The sequence below is a fragment of the Salvelinus alpinus genome, chromosome 34 (genome assembly GCF_045679555.1).
Source record: "Salvelinus alpinus chromosome 34, SLU_Salpinus.1, whole genome shotgun sequence".
Lineage (NCBI taxonomy): Eukaryota > Metazoa > Chordata > Actinopteri > Salmoniformes > Salmonidae > Salvelinus > Salvelinus alpinus.
Window position 1 is genome coordinate 16,184,676 of NC_092119.1, and position 27,280 is coordinate 16,211,955.

Below are 27,280 nucleotides of genomic sequence, written 5' to 3' on the forward strand. Positions count from 1 at the left end.
CCGTTACTTTTGAGTCAGCGGATCATGCCGTTACTTTTGAGTCAGCGGATCATGCCGTTACTTTTGAGTCAGCGGATCATGCCGTTACTTTTGAGTCAGCGGATCATGCCGTTACTTTTGAGTCAGCGGATCATGCCGTTACTTTTGAGTCAGCGGATCATGCCGTTACTTTTGAGTCAGCGGATCATGCCGTTACTTTTGAGTCAGCGGATCATGCCGTTACTTTTGAGTCAGCGGATCATGCCGTTACTTTTGAGTCAGCGGATCATGCCGTTACTTTTGAGTCAGCGGATCATGCCGTTACTTTTGAGTCAGCGGATCATGCCGTTACTTTTGAGTCAGCGGATCATGCCGTTACTTTTGAGTCAGCGGATCATGCCGTTACTTTTGAGTCAGCGGATCATGCCGTTACTTTTGAGTCAGCGGATCATGCCGTTACTTTTGAGTCAGCGGATCATGCCGTTACTTTTGAGTCAGCGGATCATGCCGTTACTTTTGAGTCAGCGGATCATGCCGTTACTTTTGAGTCAGCGGATCATGCATTTACTTTTGAGTCAGCGGATCATGCCGTTACTTTTGAGTCAGCGGATCATGCCGTTACTTTTGAGTCCGCGGATCATGTTAAGATATTGTCATTGTAGCTATTTAATGCCGGGATTCAATCCGATCACTCTTGTAGACAACGCAGATTTTAAAGGTATACTTGGCAGATGTCAGTTCAATTATTTGAAATTACCTTTAAATGTAGATCAGAATGAATCCCGGCCTAACTCAACCTCCATCAGTATCAGGCTGGACAACAATGTTGACTGTTTGAGTTAAGGGTGATTGGTTGTCTTTTTGTATCCACTCTCCTTTTCCTCATTTGAGAATAATGTTACTTCTGTGAAAACCATTTGTGTGAATACTTGTTATAGATCAGTGAATCCTGCAGGTCCGGGAACGTTGGCATAATGTAGCTTCCGTTCATTTAGAGTTGATCAGTATTGAAACTGATCATCATTCAATCATGGGCATGTCTTTAAGTTATCATATTAGTGTTTTTATCTTTGTATTTTCCTCTTGGCTCTACGTAGTTACTGTGTTCAGAAGTTGCCTGCTGTGTCTCAGGGTTTGTAAAACATGGTTGCCTTCCAAATGGCACCCTATGAACTATATAGTGTTCTAATTTTGACGCTCCGGGGTCAGCAGTAGTGCACTGTATAGAGATTAGGGTGCCATTTGGGTAGTTGCCATGGAACTGCATCAATAGTGCTGGCCATTACTTGTACTGTATTGCCTGATTGACACTACAGGGCCGAGCCAGACCGGACTCTATAGTGTGAATCTGGCTTGTGTGTAAAAGATGCACCAAGCTATCTACCAGTCTTCACATGGAACAGTCACTTTATTGTCATGGTTATAGAGTGGGCTTAGTTCTAGGACTGATACACCGTTCAGTATTACTGATGTGTTTTATTACAGGGTCGGTACTGACACATTCAATTCCATGTCCTCAAAAGATCTTATACTTATCGATAACCTACCCATCATTTGACATGATTTTCTCCGGTTTGAATATTAGTTGAATCTGTTTGGGTTTGGAAGTGGAGTGCAATATTTAATTAATCAGTCTTAAAGATGGTGTTAATGAAATTAAGGCCTGGATTCAATCCGATCGCAGGTTGAAGAAAATGTGGCTTTAAAAGGCAATCTTCCAGTGTTTGCGGAGATCGCATTCACAGTAAACGCTGTATATTTCGGTTCAATTGGAAATTACCCTTTAAATGACGCTTTGTCGGCGAAGCACAATCAAATTGAATCCCGCCTTAATTCATGGGTTTAAGATTGGGTTGTAACGGCCTTGGATCTTAAGGGCACAGTTTGCATCTGTTCTTTTTAAAAGGAAGTAAATGTTTATTTTACTTCAAGTTCTTCTCTGAATCGCTGTACTGTTTGTTCTTCCCTGTGTGTTTTATTACATTTTGGGGGAAAAGACCAGTGCAAACTTTGCATTATTGCAATCATGATGAACACCCCGGATGAATAGTTTGAAACATTTTGATATGGTGAAATAATCCACACTTGTTTGGTTTGATACACATTTTGTACGTGTTTAGTATTCTTCCACGCAACACTTTTTTAAATGGAGTTTTTTCCTATTATTTGGTGTAGTTCAGGATGTTATTAACATGCCACCAATATTACATAGACCACGTAAAGGTCTTCGCTGGTCCACCCAAAGACCCGGGACCTGAATGGGTCTAAAACTCAAACTTTTCCCTAGGGTCCGGGTCCTGTTCGATTGTCATTGGGTCTCGGGTCAATTTAACTACAGCTGATAGATCCGAATGGACACAACCACGGCTCTGCATAGTCTAAAATATATTTATTTTACGCTAATACGGTGAATTTATTGACTTATAGAAGGCCTAGACAACATACAGTATAAAGACCTATTCGTTAACCAGAAGAGCAACTTGGCTGATCATAAATATTTTGGGGTCACTCTGGTCCAATCAGGTCTGTTCTGGTATGGGTCCAGGTCTGGTTGTTCTCAGGTCTGATTTTAACCTATTGATCATCCCCACATTATATCTTGGGCCCAGATCTGTTTGATGCTTAGACAAGTCTGATGGTCGTTGATGACCAATGACTAGGAGTTGGCAAAACAGCACAAACAGATCTGGGACCAGGCTAGACATGTTTCTGCTCGAGTCAGATTTAATTCCCCTTTTTTTCTGCATGTGAGTGAAGAGATTAACCATCATTCTTAAAAACATGATTTATCCATAAAATGCACTGTTATTTTTCGCACTACAATAACCTTTCTAACGGTTGTGTGTGTGCCTCTATACAATGGGATTATATTGTATTTGACTACATTTGATGGTGGCATTTGCAACAATGAAATGACAGCTTTAAACAAGAATCTGGAAGCGTAATTTAGTTTGAAACTTTTCTTCAACAATTTATGTTATAAAGAGGTGATTGTTTATGTATTGCCCAGTTTACTAAACTCTAGTTAAATAACACAATTTGTTGAAAAAAGGTTTGAGATTAACTCATGCTGCCAGATTACAATGAAGTGTATGGTACATTTTGCACTTAAAGCTAGAATCCTTACTTGAAACAATAACTAAGGGTCAAAAGCTGAGGGATGAACCTGGAGAAATGTAACTGCTCAAATTCATAGACCGCTATGGATGCAAGGACTGCCCATCCATGATATCAAAATGATAGTTTTAACCATGTTTTGAGGCTATATAGTGTTTGTTTACATTTATATTGGCTACAAACACTTGAGTAAAACAAGCTTATATTTGGGGTTCTAATGGGGAACGACAGCTGAACTTAAGTTCATGAGGCATTTATAAGTTCTATTCTTCACGAATCAATGGGTATCATTAATTTAAGTCCAAAAATTGATGTAGCATCTAAGGATTCTAGCTTTAACGTGTTACTTTTGCTATACGAAAACGTTTTCCCAGTGTCTTACTGTTTTATATGTTTTGTTCAGTTTGTTTTAGCGGCCCTGGTGTATAAAGCTCCTTCACATTACTGTGTATCAACAGCAATTTAATCACCAATAAAAGTTTTTCTTTACTTGCTACAACATGGTTTAAATATCTTCTACGAGAACAGCATCATGTTTACTGATGGTCGAGTCTCAGCTGCTAAAGGTGTGCGGGAGACTGGAGGAGGTTGGGCCTCTATCGGTGAGGTCTGGTAGCAGGGCCTCCATCGGTGAGGTCTGGTAGCAGGGCCTCCATCGGTGAGGTCTGGTAGCAGGGCCTCCATCGGTGAGGTCTGGTAGCAGGGCCTCCATCGGTGAGGTCTGGTAGCAGGGCCTCCATCGGTGAGGTCTGGTAGCAGGGTCTCCATCGGTGAGGTCTGGTAGCAGGGCCTCCATCGGTGAGGTCTGGTAGCAGGGTCTCCATCGGTGAGGTCTGGTAGCAGGGCCTCCATCGGTGAGGTCTGGTAGCAGGGCCTCCATCGGTGAGGTCTGGTAGCAGGGCCTCCATCGGTGAGGTCTGGTAGCAGGGCCTCCATCGGTGAGGTCTGGTAGCAGGGCCTCCATCGGTGAGGTCTGGTAGCAGGGTCTCCATCGGTGAGGTCTGGTAGCAGGGTCTCCATCGGTGAGGTCTGGTAGTAATCTCTTCGCAGGACCTGCGGAAATAGGATACATCTTTAGAAACCGGAACTGAGCTATGAAAAGGTCCAACAATAATGGAATAGAACAAAATAAAATACAAATGATCAAAATAAGACTATAAACAGACAATATGACAATCACTGACTGGCATTTAAACCATGGCCAACTATGTTTTGCTCACAGACCTCCTCCCCCATATCCGTCTGTACGTATTAGACTGGGAGGGTGTTACTATCTCTGTACAGAGAACTGAGAAGACAACTCTGGTTCCATTAGCTTTACCTTAGCAGCAGAGGAAACTTTGTAAACCACCTTGAACATGACAGGATGTCCTGGAGACTCTATGAGTAAAAAATGCAAAAAAAATTAAGTTAATTATGAAGAGATGTATCACTGCACAATCAATGGGCGTATCTCTACTGCTGTAATCCAACCAAAACATCTCTGGGGAGAGATATTGTAGTGTATAGTAGTTAAATTTCTCAATAAATCTTACAAAACTGAAATAAACTAATTTAAGTGAATCATTGGCTTCTGAAAGCAACTCCAAACTGGTTCCTCTCCCAAGCTTGTTGTTCAGAGTATCCATGAAGAGTCTGATTTACTTGCGAAGGGAACCTATACATACTTTTGACCTCTAGAGAGCACTAGAACTCCAATAACACTATGATCCAACTGGATTGCTGATCTATGCAAATCAGAATTTTCTGATAGACAATCGCCATATGCCCCCCCCCCCAATAAATTTGTGGTAATATTTGTATGTTCTTTCACTGGTGACTACACTTCATTATCTTTGAATAACTTCAAGGGAGATAAATGCACTATGCTCTTGTAAAATATTGTAATTGATAATATACACTGAGTGTACAAAACATCAGGAACACCCCCTCCCTCTTTTGCCCTCAGAACAGCCTCAATACGTCGGGGACATAGACTCCACAAGGTGTCAAAAGCATTCCACAGGGATGCTGGCCAATGTTGACTCCAATGCCTCCCACAGTTGTGTCAAGTTGGCTGGATGTCCTTTGGGTGGTGGACCATTCTTGATACACACAGGAAACTGTTGAGTGTGAAAAACCCAGCAGCGTTGAAGTTCTTGACACAAACCGGTGCGCCCGGCACCTACTACCATACCCTGTTCAAAGGCACTTAAATGTTTTGTCTTGCCCATTCACCCTCTGAATGGCACACATGCACAATCCATGTCTCAATTGTCTCAAGGCAATCATAGCTGTCACCTGGATTCACCTGGTCAGTAGGTTATGGAAAGAGCAGTGTTCCTAATGTTTTATATACTCAGTGTATTTAGCAGATCTTATCTTTAAAAAATTATAATTACAAGTATAAACTTCCGCCGTACAAATCCAAAACCATTATCAGTGATTTCGATAAATCAGGTGCACCTTGATCTCTTCCCTGTAGATATTTACCCTACCGTACCTTTCAAATATTGAATTATATTATCAACTACCCTAGCTGGATTGAAATAGCTCAACATGCTCACTTCTCTTGGATACAGGGAAACTGATTGGCTCCAACAAAGGATGGGCACATCCAATAAGAAATGGTCACAAGGTGCACTTCCACCAATAAGTGCACAAGGACAAGGGATTGTTCTAATTCCTTTGTCACAAGGAGAGGAGAAGGCTGTGTGATCGCCTGGACTGAACCGCACCATGAATCATTGACTGTGGATAGATGATTAACAATAATTCAATATGGTTTGTTGTTGAATTTATGAATCAAGTTTGTCTCCACACACCATTCTATTCCTATCACAAGACAGAACTATAGAAATGCTCTGTTTAACAGAATCTGGTTGCAACCCCCCATTTTATGGCGGCAGGTCTCCCTAGCAACCATTTCCTATAGCAGGACGTTCTTGTGAAAGACTTCCCTTTGTCTCAGAACAGAGCCCTTCAGAGTAAACATTTTTAAATACACATTGAGATTGATATTCAATACAATAGAAGAATAACATCAATTTTCAAGACAATTATAGTGCTTCATAAAGCTTTTATTTACATGCACCATTTCTCAGACATACATAACATAATGCAAAGTGGAAAAATACATGAGGAAAAGCCAACTGAAATCAAATATGGTTGTGGTTAATCAATCAAATGTATTTATAAAGCTATTTTTACATCAGCAGATGTCACAACACAAACAGCAAGCAATGCAGATGTAGAAGCAATTCATGGAGGACCAGTGAGGTAAATACAAACATAGGTAGGCAGTGGGTGTTGATCCACAGTACGTGAAGTAATACTGTTAATTACTTTAAAGGCGCAATCTGCAGTTTGAACAATAACAAAGCGGACACCCCCGCCGCTGATTTGGTAAACTGCTGAGGGATGGGGCTGGAGAAATGTAAGCGCTTTCAAACTCATGGACAGAGCTATGGATACAAGGACCGAACCTCCATGATATCACAATAATAGTTTTAACCATGTTGAGGCTATATAGTGTTTGTTTACATTTTGGGTTTAATAGGTTACGACAGTTGAGGTAAGCACGAGGCATCTATGTTACATTCTTCAAGAATCAATGGGTATGCATCATTCATTTGAAAGTCTAAAAACAGACAGCAACTGCAGATTGTTCCTTTAATGATGATTACAAACAACTTGTTTCAGCATAAAAACATCCCAAAACCAATTACTGTATTCTAAATATGTTGTATTAGGAGTTTAAATCCATCAAAATTAATTACCAAGACCTCCTTTGGTGTTGCTATGAAGTTAGTTAACGTCTCTTCACATAGTCCTACTCCATGTGGGAAATCAACTCAAAATATTGACTTCATATTTTTGGGGCAATAATTCAGAACATTGAGAGTTTGTTGCTTCTGATTCTACATGGAATGTTATTTTCCATAATCATATTTTAGGCCTAGCCTATATGTCAATATTTAGCATGAGTAATAGCTTATTCAATGTAAATGTTCAAAAAATATGATTGTGAGCTGTAATTACATCACTTTGTTTAAGGAATAACAACCATCCAACATCTGGGCCCCGCATTCATAAAGTGTCAGGTGTGGAGTGCTGATCTAGGATCAGGTCCCCCCTTTACAAGCAGAGACTTGTCATCCTTATCAGGGTTTATCACAGGAGTACTGAATACTAAAATCACTGAAGAAAATTAAAACACAAGTTTCATACAGTACAATTAACACAATGTGGATTACCTTGGACTTGATGTTACACATATAAAAACCATATGTTTTATTATATAGGTGCATGGAATTGTGCACTGATGCAAGGCTTTTCAAAAACAATTGTTTCTTTTGTCCTCTTTTCGGCTGAGAACATACCAGTAAAAGCTGAATAAAGTATCTACAACAAAAAGGTCACATTTGCTGGAGCTTGTTAGATGTAAACAGGCAGTCAACCACTGTACTGACAAATGGTTTGGTAAAAATATTGTGTTGGTTCATATGTATGGTTAAGAAATATGACATGGGAAGCAGGGTAAAAAAAAAAAAAGTTTAATTTTATATATCAGTGTTTACAATCCACCACATAAGGAAAAATCCCTGAGACTTAAAAGCAGTGTCTATTTCACATTTAAATCTAAAATCCCACTGATAACACTGGTGTTAAAAAGGTTTAAAAAAAAATTTAAGAAAAATAATTGTCACTGTCCCAACAGACTAGACACAGCTCTACAGTCCAGGGCCTGTATTCACACAGCACCTCAGCGTACGAGTGCTAATCTAAGATCCGTTTTTGCCTTTCAGATCATTATGAATAAGAGTGAGGACCTGGTCCTAGATCATCCCTTCTACTGGCAGATGGTTTGTGAATACCTGCCCTGAAATCAGACTCAAGCCTCCTTGTTTTTGGAACATGGTTTAGGGTACAAGAAGCTCATCTCTATCTTGTCTTCCAGACACTTGCAGTTCTAAATATGTAATGCCTGATAATAAAAAGAAGAAAATCATTGAATACTTGACACTTAGCCCTGCTATACAATCAAGTTGCACAATATGCATGAGTTATGAAAGCTCACCTGCAATGATCACTCTCTATACTGATCAAGGTTGGGTTCAATTCCATGTCAATTCAGCAAGTACACTGAAATTCCATTGAATTAACTTAACTGAAATTCAAACTGTCCCCAACCCTGACACTGTTCTGAGACCGGGCACTGGGTAGTACAGTACCTCAGCTAGCTTGGAACCCAGCTTGGGGAAGAAGAGGTTTGTTTGGAGCTGGAGAATCCCCCTGCTGTACTTAAGTTATTAGTGGTCTGAGTACCAGAGCGCAGGGGAGAGTGGTCAAAGCATAAGCCAAGGCAGTCAGCGTCCATCAGCTCATTACGTATGATGTCACAGTCCAGGCTGCTGTTGAACACCTCCAGATCAAGGTCTGCAGGTATTGGGAAGTGGTCCTGAGCATTCAACTGCAAAAGGCTTCCAGATCTGCTGTTGGTACCTGAGCCACCAAGCTGCATACAATAATTTCTACTGGGAAATGGAAGGTGCTGGAGAAGCTGGTTGGCCTGCTGGGCCAATTCATTGCTTGCGCACAAGACTTCATTGTCAGGTGTTGACAAGCCAGCCTGAGCCCACCAACCGGACACTGAGGAAGTCTTTGAATTCGGACCTGCAGCAAAGTCCCGGATTGATGATGACATAGGGTCCTTGCGGAGAAGCATAGCATTCCGCTGGGAATTCTGGGACAAAGTGACAGAGGCGCTGGCTTGTGACATCATCGGGTCAGAGTGTGTGAGCATGACGTCGCTGACATGGCTTCCATGGGTCTCCAGGTTCATTAGGTGTTGCAGGGTGTGGTGGTGGTTGAAACGAGAGGACAGGCAGGAGAAGGAAGCTTGGTGGTTCTCCTGGATAGTCTGCATGGGGGACTGACGTAGGGAGGCCACTGAGGAGGGTGGGGGGCTGAGCAGGAAGATGGTGCCGGGAGGGCCGAAGCTGCCGGAGGACGGGACGACCAGACTACTGCCGCTTCCTGGACACGTGTAGGTAAACACTGAGCTCCCCGTCTGATTGGTCCTGCTCTCCACTTCCTGCCCCTGGGGCTGCTGGGACGCCGTCAGGCTGACGTTGTCAAGCAAGTCGCCCATCAGGTGGTCAGGGAGCCCGTCGTTGAGGTTCTTAGTAAGGGCCATGTCGCCCAGACCGAGGGTGGCGGTGGAGGGGGACAATCTGCTGGGACTGGAGTAGAGGGGCGCGATCGAGTCGTCATCCAGAGCCTCGTCCAGTTCCGGGTTTGCCAGGATAGGGGAGAGGCGGCCACTGACCGTGCTGGCGTTGGAGTTGGTACGTGACCTGAAGTCTGTCCAGGTGTCCAGTTCGTCGCTGCTGCGAGACGTGGGACTTCCTGTCCACTTGGACAGGCTACAGGACAAAGATAAACTCTCGGCGCTGCCATCTTGGAAGGTCTGTAGGCCTAGAGATGCTTTCTTAGCGGCGCGGCCTCGAGCACCTTTGATCAGCTTGTTGCTGTTGTCCATGGATACAGCCCGTCGTCGTGGAGCTTTGCCACTTTTCCCAACCTCTGGGTTGACCATCCACCAGGAACTCTTCCCCGTTCCTTCATTATGCACCCGCATGAAACGACTGTGGAGAGAGAGGTTGTGTCGGATGGAGTTCTGGAGACAGAGAAGAGGGTTGGTTAGAATTAGGTCACTTCAGTTGTGTAATTAGTGTTACTACACAGGTTTAAGAGCAACACTATAACGTGATCATTTTTTTAATGGAGTGAGCCCAATACACGTGGATTTAGCAGTATTGATTTAATTGCTGATGCAAATTTGTGAATTGTCTTTGATGTTCGAGATTCTTGGCGGTAACTTTGCTCCAAAAAGTTGTTATTCCTATGGAGACTTATATTTTCCACAACCTCTGTACTCAATTATACATAAACTAGGCACTAAGCAGAAAAGCTCAATAAGAGGAAACACTAATATACACTGTTATTACACTGCAGTTAGTTATACAATGTGTTGGTCTTCTTCTGGGACATACAGTATTCCACTGCAGCTGTGACCTATTTTCTGTGAAAGGTCTAACAGTTTTCCCTGGAGATATTCTCAACCATGTAGCGTTTAAATGAAAGTCTGTATTCAGGCTACACTAACAGAGTGCTGCCGTAGAGCAGAGGAACCAGCGCAGTAAGTCATCTCTGGCACTGCAGCACCAGGGCTCAGAGGGCTGGGCTAATGAGATGTATGGATGGAAGTGGTTCTAGTCTTTCTACCATTTAGGCTAGCGTCAGCTGACAGCTTGATTGGTGGTATACAAATTAGATATGTCCCATATGGTTTTAGGTTTCATTTTTTGCATAATAGCAATAAGCATTCCACTAGAATCACACAATAGTCTACAAAGCTGGGAAGTTCTGTGATGTGAGAGATATGACTGACCAAGTCTGTCCACGATGTACTGTGTGTCATTGGGCCTGACCTAAGCCGGTCTATATTTTACTTTGGGTCAATGGGTTGGTCTTGTGAAATCAAACTTTTAGCAAAGCCCTCAGCCCTCGCTTACTCCAAGCCAATTAATTACAGGGTTAAACCAACCCGTGAACCTTTTCATCGCCCAGTCAGTAAGGAGTGAAACATGCTTCTCTTCTCCTTCACTCTTAATGACCAGCCTGTCTTTTTGTTATGGACTAGCCTGGCAAGGTGGTCATGACTAAGGTTAGCGGATCAGGGTAACAAACCTACCTCATTAAGATCCAAATGTATTCTTTGGATTATACAAATGATGTAACAATCAAACTACAAAGTCTCATTCTTGAGAACCCATGTAGCCCAATCCAGAACTTTTCCTTGTAGGCCAAGTCATAGCATATAAACATTTGAATGTTGTGATGCCTTTAAAAAAAGAATACAAAGCCTCTAGGGGTTGTTTTTTTTAGCTCAGCTGGGACTGACGTCAAAAGAAAGTTAATTATTTGTGGCCGAGACAGTCAAAAGCCTAAGCCCGTTTCCGTTCCCACATTCTAGGCTTTTCCAAGATCTTGGAACTTCACGTTGACTATTCAGTTAAATGAATGCCTTTATTGCCAAGCTATGTAGTTGAACTCAAGCCCGCTACGGAAGAGTAGGAATAACATTTTCCACAACCCTCAGGCAGCGACAAGTCCCAGCCCATTTAAATGAAAACCTCCTCAAAAAGGACTGTGCAGCGTGCAGACTTCAGATTTCTCTCCCAAGTGCTCTTCTGTGTGGAGAAAGAAACAGGGGTACGCATGTTGGCTTTCTCCTCAGACCGGTCACACCAGTAGGCTAGCTGGCTGGCCAGCGTGGACACATCTAAAAACAGATGTCGACTGACATGGGGATGGATGTGTGCAACACTACCACGAGGCCTGTGAACTGAATACCTTGTAATCTTTCGTCACTGATGTGACATTAAACAAACACATGGCAAACAACCCGCTTCCAGTTGTGGAAAATCTAAATCAAGTCAACTAAGCAAGATTCTATGGATTCTCTGATGGAATTGCAGAGTGAAAAGATATCACGTTTTAGATGTGACCTCTATACTGTACGTGCTTCCTGTAGAAAGACTGTGCCAAAAGCACCCAGTGTAGTTAGTGCTCCCTTCCCCCACTCCGTCAGTACACAGCAGCAGGCGGTAGCAGCATTTAAGCAAAGCCTTGTGAACAGAGAGCCTCTCCCTCACACACAAACCCTCCATTTTCTCGCTCTTCCTCCATATCGGTCACCCTCTACTACCCCCCCCCCCCCACACTTCTCTCAGGCTCTCCTGCTATCTCTCACTGCTGACCAACAGTTTCCAGTCAGCTGGTTGATTGTGCTCAGGCCACCAGCCAATGAAAAAAAGGAGGTATGGAGCACAACTGCCAATGGCAAGCCTCCCATTGATTTAAAGCTAATCGTAGTAGGTAGGCCCATAACACTGCATCAGAGCATTAGCTATGGCTGGCACAATTAGCTAGGGCTGGCACAATTATTGTATTATTGTGTAAGTAACCAACAATTATAGACAATAACGTGAACAAAAACAAAATGCATAACTGTCTTAAGTAGACAGTTAACCTAATAGCAGTTTTTACTTTCTACATGGAGGGTAAAGTTGTTCATTTCTGGACGAGCACAGTAGAACGGTACAGTCGGGGGTAAAAATCTTAGTTTCCAAAAGTTAAGTGGTCACAACCATTTGTTTTTGAGACGTGGGTTTCACCAAAAAACGTGTTGTATTAATTAAGGATGTCATAGCTCGTTGTCAAAGACGCACCATGATGGATTACAAGCTCAACAGCTTTCAACCAAAATGATTACGGTCAATTGCAAGACAATGAATTGTTACCCAAACCTCCAGAACCGTCACATCCCTACAATAGCTACAGCAACAGGGTTGGTGATCCATCTAGCAGCCTCACATAATGCATAGAATCAATACTCTAAAAATAAGGTTAGTTACGTGTTGAACAAGTTGGGTTGACTGCAAGGTTAAATACAAATTCCATTCAAGGTTGAATACAAGAACTGGTGTATGACAAAACAGCGTTATCACAGTGGGAGCTGGATTAACTACTGTATATCAGAGATAAGATGTACATGTATTTTTACATGTATTTCACTCCTTATTTGTCACTAAGTATCCACATACAGGGCATTTGGAAAGTATTCGTCTCCCTTCACTCTCTCAACATTGTTATGTTACAGCCTTATTCTAATGGATTATATTTTTTCCCCCCTCAAACACAATACCCCATAATAACAAAGTGAATAGGTAATTTTTTTTTGCAAATGTAAAAAAAAAAAAACAGAAATACCTTATTTACATAAGTATTCAGACCCTTTGCTATGAATTTTGAAATTGAGCTCAGATGCATCCTGTTTCCATTGATCATCCTTGAGATGTTCCTACAACGCGATTTGAGTCCACCTGTGGTAAATTCAATTGATTGGACATGATTTGGAAAGGCACACACACTTGTCTATCTATATAAGGTCCCACAGTTGACAGTCTTAAATGAAGAAGTTTGTAACCACCAAGACTCTTCCTAGAGCTGGCCGCCCAGCCAAACTGAGCAATTGGGGGAGAAGGGCCTTGGTCAGGGAGGTGCCCAAGAACCTGATGGTCACTGACAGAGCTCCAGAGTTCCTTTGTGGAGATGGGAGAACCTTCCAGAAGGACAACCATCTCTGCAGCACTCCACCAATCAGGCCTTTACAGTAGTGGCCAGACGGAAGCCACATGACAGCCCCCTTGAAGTTTGCCAAAAGGCACCTAAAGACTCTCAGACCATGAGAAACAAGATTCTCTGGTCTGATGAAACCAAGATTGAACACTTTGGCCTGAATGCCATTCGTCACGTCTGGAGGAAACCAGGCAGCACTTAGCACCTAGCCAATACCATCCCTATGGTGAAGCATGGTGGCAGCATCATGCTGTGGGGAAGTCTTTCAGCGGCAGGGAGACCAGCCAGGATCGAGGGAAAAATAAACGGAGCAAAGTAGAGATCCTTGATGAAAACCTGCTCCGGGGCGCTCAGGACCTCAGACTGGGGCGAAGGTTCACCTTCCAACAGGACAACGACCCTAAGCACACAGCAAAGACAACGCAGGAGTGGCTTCGGGACAAGTCTCTGAATGTCCTTGGAGTGGTCCAGCCAGAGCCCGGACTTGAACCCGATCGAACATCTCTGGAGAGACCTGAAAAAAGCTGTGCATTGATGCTCCCCATCCAACCTGAGAGAACTTGAGGGGAACTATAGAGAAGAATGGGAAAAACTTCCCAGATGCCATGATTCTGAAACAGGTCTTTGAAAACCTCTTTAGGAATGGGGTTTAATTGATGGAAGGTTCTGAATACTTGTGTAAATGTGATATTTTTGCAAATGTATATAAAAAAACAAATAAATTTGTCATTATGGGGTATTGTGTGTAGATTGATGAGGGAAAAAAACTATTTAATACATTTGTGAATAAGGCTATAACGTGACAAAATGTGGAAAAAGTCAAGGGGTCTGAATACTTTCCAAATGCACTGTATACTTCCATTAACCAAACGGTACCGGGGGACCTTCAGACAGATGTTGTGAAGCCTGTGTATTTTAACGTAGATGCTATGAACACACCCTTATGTACGTCTCAACTTATTGAACAGCATGCATGCTAACCTGTCCACCTTGTTCAGATGTTGAACTCAATTGGCCTACCTTATTTCTCAGATTGAGAACGAGTTGCCAATTCCTTATATAAATTGTGTTTATGCTTATTGCACAGACTAGACTGCTAGTATAACAGTCTTTGGCTAAAATGCTGTTAGTGGTATGTGGTACCGCAATAAACACGACACACTGAGCAAACATTTTCTAGAATGAATAAAGGTTCATAGATACTCCTATTTGAGTAGTGTCTGCTCCGCATGTCATTTGAGACATAAGGTTGTCATTAAAAGGTAATCTTTTCTATTACAGTCAAATCATGTCTTCGTGTGTTTTAGTCCAAATGGCCGATTTGGTCAGACCAAGTCTCAAATGGCGAGTTCAAACCGCTTGTCAGAGGAAGAAGTGATCTCTCATTATCTTTGTTGTAGTGTGTGGCAGGGGGAGAGGATTGGTGTGTGTAAACAGGAAGAGGTGAAGCGAGAGGTTTCACTCTCGCCAAAATAAGCCCAATGTGTTTCTATGGGCTTATTTTGGACCTAAACTTGTCACCTGCCTTCAGCACAACTCCTATTGTTAGGACGGAGACATGAGCATCTCCTCATTATATCCAGATCTCTGGTGTAAATGGGAAGGTGCACATAGCACAGGAGTTAAATAGATGAGACCAAAAAGACAACATGAACGAACCAGCAGACAAACGCTGATAAAAAAAATACAAATAATTTAAAAAAATACGAATGAATCTAATGAGTTTGATATATGACCCAGCCCTATGTTATTACTATGATCATTATTCCTTTCCATGGTCTTTTGGAAAACAAGCATTTCGCTACACCAGCAATAACATCTGCTAAACATGTGTATGTGACCAATAAAATTTGATTTAGATGGATGCGGAATAGAGGTTTTTCTCCAACAGTTGTAACAGATTACAAACCTAGGTTATTTCTATTTCCAGTCTCCCCCCCCCCCCCCCCCATATTTCAATCCAGCAAAGCTGAAGCTTTCATTAGACTTGATTCCATGACGGATGGATTGGTTTTCCAGGCCAAACTAATCCCTGGAATGAAACAGAGGCAGGAGACGAGAGAGAGCAGAGAGCCTTGCAGACCAACAGACTAGACCACGTTTAACCACCAGGGTATAAGGGCACTAGGAGAGGCCTGGGGTGTATTCACTTCGAACCAAGCGGAAGCAAACGGGCCAGAACAGAGACGTACTACCTGAACTCGTAAAAAAAAAAAATAACATTTATTGGACATTGCAAAACATTTTGCTACGGTGTGCACTAATGAATATGGCCCAGGGTTAGTGGGGGCACAATAAGAGAAGCCTGAAAAAAACATTACTGATAAAATGGGAATTGGCAGATGAAGTACCTCCACTGTGGACAAATAAAAAGGAAAGCACTCCCTTCCCAGGTATGATTAGGCTGCTGAGGACTAGTGGGATTCCCTTCCCAGGTATGATTAGGCTGCTGAGGACTAGTGGGATTCCCTTCCCAGGTATGATTAGGCTGCTGAGGACTAGTGGGACTCCCTTCCCAGGTATGATTAGGCTGCTGAGGACTACTACAACCGTGTAGTACTACGGCCAAAACAAAACCAGCCGTGTAGTACTACGGCCAAAACAAAACCAGCCGTGTAGTACTACGGCCAAAACAAAACCAGCCGTGTAGTACTACGGCCAAAACAAAACCAGCCGTGTAGTACTACGGCCAAAACAAAACCAGCCGTGTAGTACTACGGCCAAAAACCAGCCGTGTAGTACTACGGCCAAAAACCAGCCGTGTAGTACTACGGCCAAAAACCAGCCGTGTAGTACTACGGCCAAAAACCAGCCGTGTAGTACTACGACCAAAAACCAGCCGTGTAGTACTACGACCAAAAACCAGACGTGTAGTACTACGACCAAAAACCAGCCGTGTAGTACTACGGCCAAAACAAAACGTGTACCCCTTCGGGTCCCAAGGACAGTTGTATTTTTTCCCCTCTCTCTTCCTCTCGCTCTCTCAACGCTGCTCTACTGCATGCAAATACCCTTAGTCTCAGGTTTCTACTAGTTACGACAGCCACAACGGCTAGATTGTAAAAATTATCTGAAAACAATTATTGTTTAACACCCTTATAGGGTTAGCGTTCCCACACGGCCAAATCTCCATGTTACAGAAAACAGACAGAAGACATCAGGTGACCACCTGTGCTAATTACACACAGGTGTTCAGAGTAGGTTAAACTTAACTCGGGAAGTCACCCATATAGCTGTATGGATCTGTGCAAAACTGCTACAGTAAGTGTATCGGTTTTATTTGAAGGATTGAAAACAGTGATGAAAGACAGTGGCCATATGTTTCAAAAGCCATGATTATCGACGTTTCTAATCGTTCAACACACAGCGTCAGGATTGTAGTTCACGAGCCAGTCGTGGGCGAAGCTAAAGGCTGAAAAATGTTAGGAGAAGGCAGAATGCCGCCTAGAGTTTAAGAGCTAGGGTTAGACATAAGTTTAGCAGTGTGGTTCGGGTTAAGGTTAAAAATCTAATTAAGAGATAGGCAGGGTTTATGAATTTGTGGTTGAGGTAACGACCCCTGATACAACTTTGTCAGTCAGAAGAACTCTAGAATCCTAGCAGCCTAGCCTGGATCTAAAATTAAGTAAAATTGAACAATTAACCTATAGCCCAACTCAACCAAACCAGACCAATAATGTAAAGTATTCAGAACCCTTGATATTTTCCACATTTTATTACAGCCTTAATCTAAAACTGATTAAATAAAATATTTCTCAATCCACATACAATACCTCATAATGACAAAGCGAAAACAGGTTTAAACATTTTTACAAATGTATTAAGAAAAAAGAAATACCTTATTTACATTAGAATTCAGACCTTTTGCTATGATACTCGAAATTGAGCTCAGGTGCATCCTGTTTCCATTGATCATCCTTGAGAAGTTTCTACAACTTGGAGTCCACCTGTGGTCAATTCAATTGATTGGACATGATTTGGAAAGGCACACACCTGTCTATATAAGGTCCTAAAGTTGACAGTGCATGTCAGAGCAAAAACCAAGCCAAGGAAAAGGAATTGTCCATAGAGCTCCGAGAGAGGATTGTGTCGAGGCAAAGATCTGGGGAAGGGAATCAAAACAATTCAGCAGCATTGAAGTTCCCCAAGAACAGTGGCCTCAATCATTCTTAAATGGAAGTTTGGAACCATCAAGACAGTTCCTAGAACTGGCTGCCCGGCCAATCGGGGGAGAAGGGCCTTGGTCAGGGACCAAGAACCCGATGGTCACACTGACAGAGCTCCAGAGGTCCTCTGTGGAGATGGGAGAACCTCCCAGAAGGACAATAATCTCCGCAGCACTTGCAGCCCGCTTGGCATTTGTCAAAAGGCACCTAAAAACTCTCAGACCATGAGAAACTATTTTATCTGGTCTGATGAAACCAAGATACATAGTTGAAGTCAGAAGTTTACATAAACTAGTATTAATGACTCCAAACTAAGTGTTTCAACCACTCCACAAATGTATTGTTAACAAACTATAGTTTTGGCAAGTTGGTTAGGACATCTACTTTGTGCATGACAAGTATTTTTTCCAACAATTGTTTACAGACAGATTATTTCACTTATAATTCACTGTACCACAATTCCAGTGGGTCAGAAGTTTACATACACTACGTTGACTGTGCCTTTAAACAGCTTGGAAAATTCCAGAAAATGATGTCATGGCTATAGAAGCTTCTGATAAATTATGTCAATTAGCCTGAGTCAATTGGAGATGTACCTTTGGATGTATTTCAAGGCCTACCTTCAAACTCAGTGCCTCTTTGCTTGACATCATGGGAAAATCAAAAGAAATCAGCCAAGACAAAAAATTGTAGACCTCCACAAGTCTGGTTCATCCTTGGGAGCAATTTCCAAACGCCTGAAGGTACCACGTTCATCTGTACAAACAATAGTATGCAAGTATAAACATGGGACCATGCAGCCGTCATACCTCTCAGGAAGGAGACGCGTTCTGTCTCCAAGAGATAAACGTTCTTTGGTGCGAAAAGTGCAAATCAATCCCAGAACAGCAAAGGACCTTGTGAAGATGCTGGAGGAAACGGGTACAAAAGTATCTATATCCACAGTAAAACGAGTCCTATATCGACATAACCTGAAAGACCGCTAAGCAAGAAAGAAGCCACTGCTCCAAAACCGCCATAAAAAAGCCAGACTACGGTTCACAACTGCACATGGGGACAAAGATCGTACTTTTTGGAGAAATGTCCTCTGGTCTGATTAAACAAAAATAGAACTGTTTGGCCAATATGACCATCGTTATGTTTGGAGGAAAAAGGGGAAGGCTTGCAAGCCGAAGAAACCCATCCCAACCGTGAAGCACGGGGGTGGCAGCATCATGTCATGGGGGTGCTTTGCTGCAGGAGGGACTGGTGCACTTCACAAAATAGATGGCATCATGAGGTAGGAAAATGATGTGGATATATTGAAGCAACATCAAGACATCAGTCAGGAAGTTAAAGCTTGGTCGCAAATGGGTCTTCAAAATGGACAATGACCCCAAGCATACTTCCAAAGTTGTGGCAAAATGGCTTAAGGACAACAAAGTCAAGGTATTGGAGTGGCCATCACAAAGCCCTGACCTCAAGCATATAGAAAACTTGTAGGCAGAAATTAAAAAGCGTGTGCGAGCAAGGAGGCCTACAAACCTGACTGTTACACCAGCCTTGTCAGGAAGAATGGACCAAAATTCACCCAAATTATTGGGCCTTGTCTTGTGGGAAGCTTGTGGAAGGCTAGCCGAAACGTTTGACCGAAGTTAAACAATTTAAAAGCAATGCTACCAAATACTAATTGAGTGTATGTAAACTTCTGACCCACTGGGAATGTGATGAAAGCAATAAAAGCTGGGAGAAAAAAAAACAAAAAAACACTAATATTATTCTGACATTTCACATTCTTAAAATAAAGTGGTGATCCTAACTGACCTAAGGCAGGGAATTTTTACTAGAATTTAATGTCAGGAATTGTGAAAAACTAAGTTTAAATGTATTTGGCTAAGGTGCATGTAAACTACCGACTTCAACTGTAAACTCTTTGGCCTGAATGCCAAGCGTCACGTATGGAGGAAACCTGGCACCATCCCTTCAGTGAAGCATGGTTGTAGCAGCATCGTGCTCTGGGGATGTTTTTCAGTCGCAGTGACCGGGGGACTAGTCAGGATTGAGGGAAGAGATCCTTGATGAAAACCTGCTCCGGAACACGCAGGACCTCAGACTGGGGTGAAGGTTCACCTTCCAACAGGACAACGACCCTAAGCACACAGCCAAGACAAGGCAGAAGTGGCTTCTGTGCAAGTCTTGATGTCCTTGAGTGGCACAGCCAGAGCCTGGACTTGTACCCGGTCAAAAATCTCTGGAGAGACCTGAAAATAGCTGCGCAGCGACACTCCCCATCAAACCTGACAGAGCTTAAAAGCCCCATATACTACCCACCACTGCGACCTGTGTGCTCTCGTTGGCTAGCCCTCACTACATATTCGTCGCCAAACCCACTGGCAAAGGTAAAGCCCCACCTTATCTCAGCTCACTGGTCACCATAGCAGCACCCACCCGTAGCACGCGCTCCAGCAGGTATATTTCACTGGTCATCCCCAAAGCCAACACCTCCTTTGGCCACCTTTCCTTCCAGTTCTCTGCTGCCAATGACTGGAACGAATAGCAAATATCACTGAAGTTGGAGACATCTCCCTCTAACTTTAAGCATCAACTTTACAGCCCATCTGTAAATATCCCACCCAACTACCTCATCCCCATATTTATTTTTTTGCGCCTTTGCACCCCAGTATCTCTACTTGCACATCTATCACTCCAGTGTTTAATTGCTAAATTGTAATTATTTTGCCACTATGGCCTATTCATTGCCTTACCTCCCTAAACGTACTTAATTTGCACACACTGTATATAGACTCTTCTATTGTGTTATTGATTGTTTGTTTAGCCCATGTGTAACTAACTCTGTGTTGTTTGTGTCGCACTACTTTTCTTTATCTTGTCCAGGTCGCAGTTGTAAATGAGAACTTGTTCTCAACTGGCCTACCTGGTTAAATAAAAGGTGAAATAAATAAAAATAAAAACATTTTCTATTTAAAAAAAATGTCCAAAAACCTGTTTTTGCTTTGTTATTATGGGGTAGTGTGTGTAGATTGATGAGGATGTTTTTTTTAAACACATTTTCGAATTAGAGATTGACCGATTATGATTTTTCAACGCCGATACCGATTATTGGAGGACCAAAAAAGCCGATACCGATTAATTGGCCAATTTTTTTTATGTATTTGTAATAATGACAATTACAACAATACTGAATGAACACTTATTTTAACTTAATATGATACATCAATAAAATCAATTTAGCCTCAAATAAATAATGAAACATGTTCAATTTGGTTTAAATAATGCAAAAACAAAGTGTTGAAGTGCAATATATGCCATGTAAGAAAGCTAACGTTTAAGTTCCTTGCTCAGGACATATGAAAGCTGGTGGTTCCTTTTAACACGAGTCTTCAATATTCCCAGGTAAGAAGTTTTAGGCTGTAGTTATTATAGAAATTATAGGACTATTTCTCTCTATACCATTTGTATTTCATATACCTTTGACTATTGGATGTTCTTATAGGCACTTTGGTATTTCCAGTGTAACAGTATAGCTTCCGTCCCTCTCCTCGCTCCTACCTGGGCTCGAACCAGGAACACGTCGACAACAGCCACCCTCGAAGCAGCATTACCCATGCAGAGCATGGGGAACAACAACTTCAAGTCTCAGAGCGAGTGACATTTGAAACGCTATTAGCACGCACCCCGCTAACTAGCTAGCCATTTCACATCGGTTACACCAGCCTAATCTCGGGAGTTGATAGGCTTGAAGCATTGCGAAGAGCTTCTGGCAAAACGCAGGAAAGTGCTGTTTGAATGAATGCTTACGAGCCTGCTGCTGCCTACCACCGCTCAGTCAGACTGCTCTATCAAATCATAGACTTAATTATAACCTAATAACACACAGAAATACGAGCCTTAGGTTATTAATATGGTCAAATCCGGAAACTATCATCTCGACAACAAGACGTTTATTCTTTCAGTGAAATACGGAACCGTTCCGTATTTTATCTAACGGGTGGCATCCATAAGTCTAAATATTCCGTTTACATTGCACAACCTTCAATGTTATGTCATAATTACGTAAAATTCTGGCAAATTAGGCGGTCCAAACTGTTGCATATACACTGACTCTGCGTGCAATGAACGCAAGAGAAGTGACACAATTTCACCTGGTTAATATTGCGCTAACCTGGATTTCTTTTCGCTAAATATGCAGGTTTAAAAATATATACTTCTGTGTATTGATTTTAAGAAAGGCATTGATGTTTATGGTTAGGTACACATTGAAGCAACGATACGCACCGATTATATGCAACGCAGGACACGCTAGATAAACTAGTAATATCAACAACCATGTGTAGTTAACTAGTGATTATGATTGATTGATTGTTTTTTATAAGATAAGGTTAATGCTAGCTAGCAACTTACCTTGGCTTCTACTGCATTCGCGTAACAGGCAGGCTCCTCGTGGAGTGCAATGTAATCAGGTGGTTAGAGCATTGGACTAGTGAACTGTAAGGTTGCAAGATTGAATCCCCCGAGCTGACAAGGTAAAAATCTGTCGTTCTGCCCCTGAACGAAGCAGTTAACCCACCGTTCCTAGGCCGTCATTGAAAATAAGAATGTGTTCTTAACTGACTTGCCTAGTTAAATAAAGATGTAAAAAAAAAAAAAAAAAAAGCCCAAATCGGTATCCAAAAATACAGATTTCCGATTGTTATGAAAACTTGAAATCGGCCCTAATTAAATCGGCCATAACGATTAATCGGTCGATCTCTATTTAGAATAAGGCTGTAACGTCACAAAACATGGAAAATGTCACAGGGTCTGAATACTTTCCGAATGCACTGTATATGGCTCGGTCCTAAATGCGAGATAACACCTGATTGTCCTCAATTTCTCCGAATGGTCTTCATCAAGAGGGCTGAATGACAATTGGTGCATCTCTTTCTATTACAGTACAACACTGCGTCATGGGGTGAAAGGAGAGCTGCTGGCAACAGTCATCAGTGATATCTGCGGGGGACCGGGCAGTCCCTGGGCAGTGCTTCATGATCAGGTACATTCTGGGATCACCCCGTTCTTAAAATCAGGCAGCCATACACTGTCCAATCTTAATTGGTTATCATTAAAAGAAGACTATCGCCTCATGCCATTTAGGGCCTAACCCCATCTCATCTAATACACGCCGAGAGACATGGTCTAACAGCGTACCATACTGTGGTCCTTGGTATGCATGTGATTGAATGCGTCTGAGTGTCTGTTTGAATGCACCTTTAAAATGTTGGAATACTTCTTGATGTAATGTGATTCACATAAAGTATTTAACGTGTGTGTGTGTGCGCGCACCTGTCCACTACAATATGTACATTATGTACCTAAAAGGTGTATTTACTCCAAGTGAAAGCAATGCATTTCTTTATCAATTCAGACGCCAGTGTACCTTAAAAACACATGGGCCAGGTCACACAGCGCTTTGTTAGTGTTCTGACTGAACGCATAGTTCCCATATCAGTGATGCCAGCCCACTACCACTGCTTACCTTCCAGCCTGCAGAGCTGTTGCTGTCCCCTTTGTCCTTGAAGTAAGTGACAGATCTCACCATCCAATCATAGATCTGGGCTAACGTCAGCCTCTGGTCCGGGGAGCTCTCTATGGCCTGGGTGATGAGGTCCGCATAGGAGTAGTTCCCCCAGGCATTCCTCCGAGTTGAGGACTTCCTAGGTTGGGAGGCCAGGCCATTGAGAGCTGTGAAATCATGTGTCTGTGAAGACCCGGCCTCCTCTTTTGAAGTTGGGGTTAGTACTTCTTCCTTAGTGGTGGCGGGGATGTTTTGGTGTTCAGATAAGTTATTTGTGTTCTGAGGTATAGTTATGCCACCATTGACAGGAGTGGAGCTAGAGATGCTGGGCGCTGTGACATAATCCTCCTCGTCCTCCGGGATGATGTCATCGTTCGATTCGGGCTTCCCTGTGTTGGACTCGGGTCGAGGCAGAGGCCAGGTACAAGACCTCGGTCGTTTCTTGGGCTCGAAGTCTGGATCGATGTCAATATCATTGTGCGGTACTTCAGCCATATTCCTCTCCTTGGTTTTGTCGCTTGTATTCGGTATACACTGATTAACAAAATTTCATTACAATAATAAAATGTTATTTGTTTGGTTATCATGCATAATATCAGCATGACATTACCAGACTCATTAAAACAATGAGTACAATAACTAGTATTCACATTCCACACCTTCAGCTGATGGTAGAACTCCACGTGCGTCCAGTCGACTGTCTTCTCTCTGCTGATCGCAGCAAAATTGATAGCGCGACTTAAAAGTCCCTTGTTTTATGTGCATTGAGCTAGTACTGCAGCGTCTGTTTGTACTTTGTAAAAAAAAATATATATACACATTTGTTAATACATACGTTAAGGGATTCAATATAATTCCATCACCTATCTTGGGAATGGCATGTAGCGCGTCCTCAATGAATAGATAACGTTAGCTAACGTTACTCAATCAACAGCTTTCCGTTTGCCCGTGTTTCTTTACCATTTCCAATATGCGGGTTACATCAAAATGTAAAACTAGCACCTTCACATTCCGAATGCAGCTGCCATCTTGACCATTTCCTTTCGAAGTCCTTTATTATTCGTTTAGCTATGAGCAGAGCACCACCGAGAGCTTTCTTTCCCTGCCTCCAGTGAGCTAGCTACTGGTTACCATCGAGACATTTTCAGCATTTGCACCGAGTCCAATTGTAGAGTTAAGCTACTTACAAATGTCGAAATTCGAATAAATAAAACATTCGCTCCGTCTGTGACTCTGCGCTGCCTCTCCTCATCTCGAGTAGTCGTGCACACCACACACTCAACCTCCAAGGCCATCCCTAACTGGCTACTAGCACTGTAGTACAATACAATTAGCCTAGCAACTAGTAGTCCCAGAGGACAGAACAGACCTGCGCCAAAGGAATCGGCTTTTAAAGAGACACGCTGTATTGCATCACATTGACAGGTTGGAACATTTCAAGTGACGTTAAGTGAACGCAACATACTAATGCTGCGTTCATGTGCTAGTCGGAACTCGACAATTTCCGACTTGCTACTGGTTGTAGTTAATCAAGCGCTGCGTTCAATGAATTAGCTAATTGGAAATTTCCGAGTTTCCTAGTTCAGACTAGGACGTGAATGCAGCACAATAATATCATTTAAAGGCGCAATATGCAGGACTCTAATTTCCGTTTATGTGACAAAACAAGCACTCAAAATGTAGAGAATCATTGTACCATCTAAACCGCTGTAAAATATATTTTTAACAACCAAAAATGTTGTATTTTCAGCAGGTGGAAGCTAGTGTACAAAACCTTAAGTATAAAAACCAAAAACGAAATGTAAGAACTGAAAGCATAGAAATAGCACACATAGAACATATCTACCTCTTCGTAGACTTACGTTCAATGAGAATAACAGATCTATAACTCAATTTCTATGCGAATTGGGTCAGGTCACCCAAAAAGTTATTGCAGCTTTAATACAGTGACGTGTCATCATAATTCTACAGAATTACAGAGGTATTTACTTGGAATTTAAATTTATAATTATAATACTATTATGATCATGAAATCGCAATTGGAGGGCAAAATTACACAAGGTACTTCACAGTCAAGATATGTCATCATGTCTAAAATTACAAGGTTATGCCCAGTAGTCTATGTTTCCTAGCCTGGTCCCAGATCGGTTGTCTCCTTCTATACCCTGGGCCCAGATCTGTTGTCTCCTTCTATAGCCTGGTCACAGATCTGTTGTCTCCTTCTATAGCCTGGTCCCAGATCTGTTTGTGCGCTTGCCAAATCCATTACTTATTGTCAAGCCAATTGTTTGGCATGACAATTAGTGACAAAGCGGTGACATGAAAGCACATCACAGACTGGCACTCAGACTACTGTAATCTCTGTTTCCTAAATAAAATGTAAGACTATGAAGAAGGTAGGTCGTAGGATGTTGCCTTCAACATTAAACAAGCAGCCTTAAATACATCTATGATATTATTCACCCTACTGTAGTAGTTCTCTCGTAGTGATCATTTTAATTAAATAATACAGTACATCACTTATTAAAATAAACAATCCTTTTCATCACCAGATTTCAATCAAATAAAATAGCAATGCACCTCGAACCAGGAGTTCCATTTGTACAAGTGGATTCCCTTGAAGACTTCTTTGCAAACGCCATTCACACTATTCACCCGCTAGCTACTGTACATGTACTGCATAGTAAATGTAAATTACTAAAATATAGAAAAAAATCAACGGATACCAGAGGTTTAATGTAAAAATATTCTGCACAGTTTGTATTATTTTTTATTTTATTTTTTAAGTTTATAGATGGTAGGCAATTAATGTCACAGTTATTAAAATTTAGGACACTAAAGAGGCCTTTCTACTGACTCTGAAAACACCAAAAGAAAGATGCCCAGGGTCCCTGCTCATCTCTGTGAACGTGCCTTAGGCATGCTGCAAGGAGGCATGAGGACTGCAGATGTGGCCAGGGCAATAAATTGCAATGTCCGTACTGTGAGAAGCCTAAGACAGCGCTACAGGGAGACAGGACGTACAGCTGACCATCCTCGCAGTGGCAGACCAAGTGTAACAACACCTGCACAGGATCGGTACATCCGAACCTCACACCTGCGGGACAGGTACAGGATGGCAACAACAACTGCCCGAGTTACACCAGGAACGCACAATCCCTCCATCAGTGCTCAGACTGTCCGCAATAGACTGAGAGAGGCTGGACTGAGAGCTTGTAGGCCTGTTGTAAGGCAGGTCCTCATCAGACATCACCGGCAACAATGTCGCCTATGGGCACAAACCCACCATCGCTGGACCAGACAGGACTGGCAAAAAGTGCTCTTCATTGACGAGTCGCGGTTTTGTCTCACCAGGGGTGATGGTCAGATTCGCGTTTATTGTCGAAGGAATGAGCATTACACCCGAGGCCTGTACTCTGGAGCGGGATCGATTTGGATGTGGAGGGTCCGTCATGGTCTGATTGGACTGAGCTTGTCGTCATTGCAGGCAATCTCAACGCTGTGCGTTACAGAGAAGACATCCTCCTCCCTCATGTGGTACCCTTCCTGCAGGCAGATCCTGACATGACCCTCCAGCATGACAATGCCACCAGCCATACTGCTCGTTCTGTGCGTGATTTCCTGCAAGACAGGAATGTCAGTGTTCTGCCATGGCCAGCGAAGAGCCCGGATCTCAATCCCATTGAGCACGTCTGGGACCTGTTGGATCGGAGAGTGAGGCCTAGGACCATTCCCTCCAGAAATGTCCTGGAACTTGCAGGTGCCTTGGTGGAAGAGTGGGGTAACATCTCACAGCAAGAACTGGCAAATCTGGTGCAGTGCACGAGGAGGAGATGCACTGCAGTACTTAATCCAGCTGGTGGCTACACCAGATACTGACTGTTACTTTTGATTTTGACCCCCCCCCCCCTTTGTTCAGGGACACATTATACAATTTATTTTAGTCACATGTCTGTGGAACTTGTTCAGTTTATTTCTCAGTTGTTGAATCTTATGTTCATACAAATATTTACACATGTTAAGTTTGCTGAAAATAAACACAGTTGACAGTTGACACTTTTTTTGCTGAGTTTACATGTAAACAGGGGTAATAGTGATTGGTAGGAGGAATATATAAATACTGATGGTAATATATACATGTAAACAGGGGTAATAGTGACTAGTAGCAGGAATACATCAATACTGATGGTAATATATACATGTGAACAGGGGTAATAGTGACTGGTAGGAGGAATATATAAATACTGATGGTAATATATACAGTACATGTGAACAG

General features: G+C 42.4%; 1 protein-coding gene and 1 long non-coding RNA gene across 4 annotated transcripts; one reads left to right on the forward strand and one right to left on the reverse strand.

Annotated features, from left to right (window-relative positions):
- The first annotated feature begins 440 nt into the window (after positions 1–440).
- Positions 441–3,592, forward strand: LOC139563903 (uncharacterized). The gene is made up of 2 exons (XR_011672663.1): positions 441–1,125; positions 1,214–3,592. It is a non-coding gene; the product is annotated as an uncharacterized lncRNA (long non-coding RNA).
- Positions 3,593–6,139: 2,547 nt separating this feature from the next.
- Positions 6,140–24,440, reverse strand: foxo3a (forkhead box O3A). 3 transcript variants are annotated; one of them, XM_071382916.1, is made up of 4 exons: positions 23,965–24,440; positions 23,664–23,797; positions 22,966–23,538; positions 6,140–9,757 (listed from the first exon to the last, which is right to left on the reverse strand). In XM_071382916.1, exons 3-4 carry the CDS (start codon positions 23,497–23,499, stop codon positions 8,315–8,317), a joined length of 1,977 nt encoding a protein of 658 aa, XP_071239017.1. In that variant the 5' UTR covers positions 23,500–23,538; positions 23,664–23,797; positions 23,965–24,440; the 3' UTR covers positions 6,140–8,314. The 3 variants fall into 3 exon arrangements, with proteins under 3 accessions (XP_071239017.1, XP_071239016.1, XP_071239015.1); XM_071382915.1 differs by having other exon boundaries at positions 23,655–24,440; XM_071382914.1 differs by having other exon boundaries at positions 22,966–24,440.
- Between the last annotated feature and the right edge of the window lie 2,840 nt (positions 24,441–27,280).

Excerpts from the sequence above, each read along its gene's own strand:
- foxo3a (XM_071382916.1), bottom strand. The coding sequence starts at position 23,499 with ATGGCTGAAGTACCGCACAATGATATTGACATCGATCCAGACTTCGAG. Across the intron at positions 9,758-22,965 it reads ACAGCTCTGCAGGCTGGAAG|AACTCCATCCGACACAACCT; the intron begins GTAAGCAGTGGT and ends CTCTGTCTCCAG.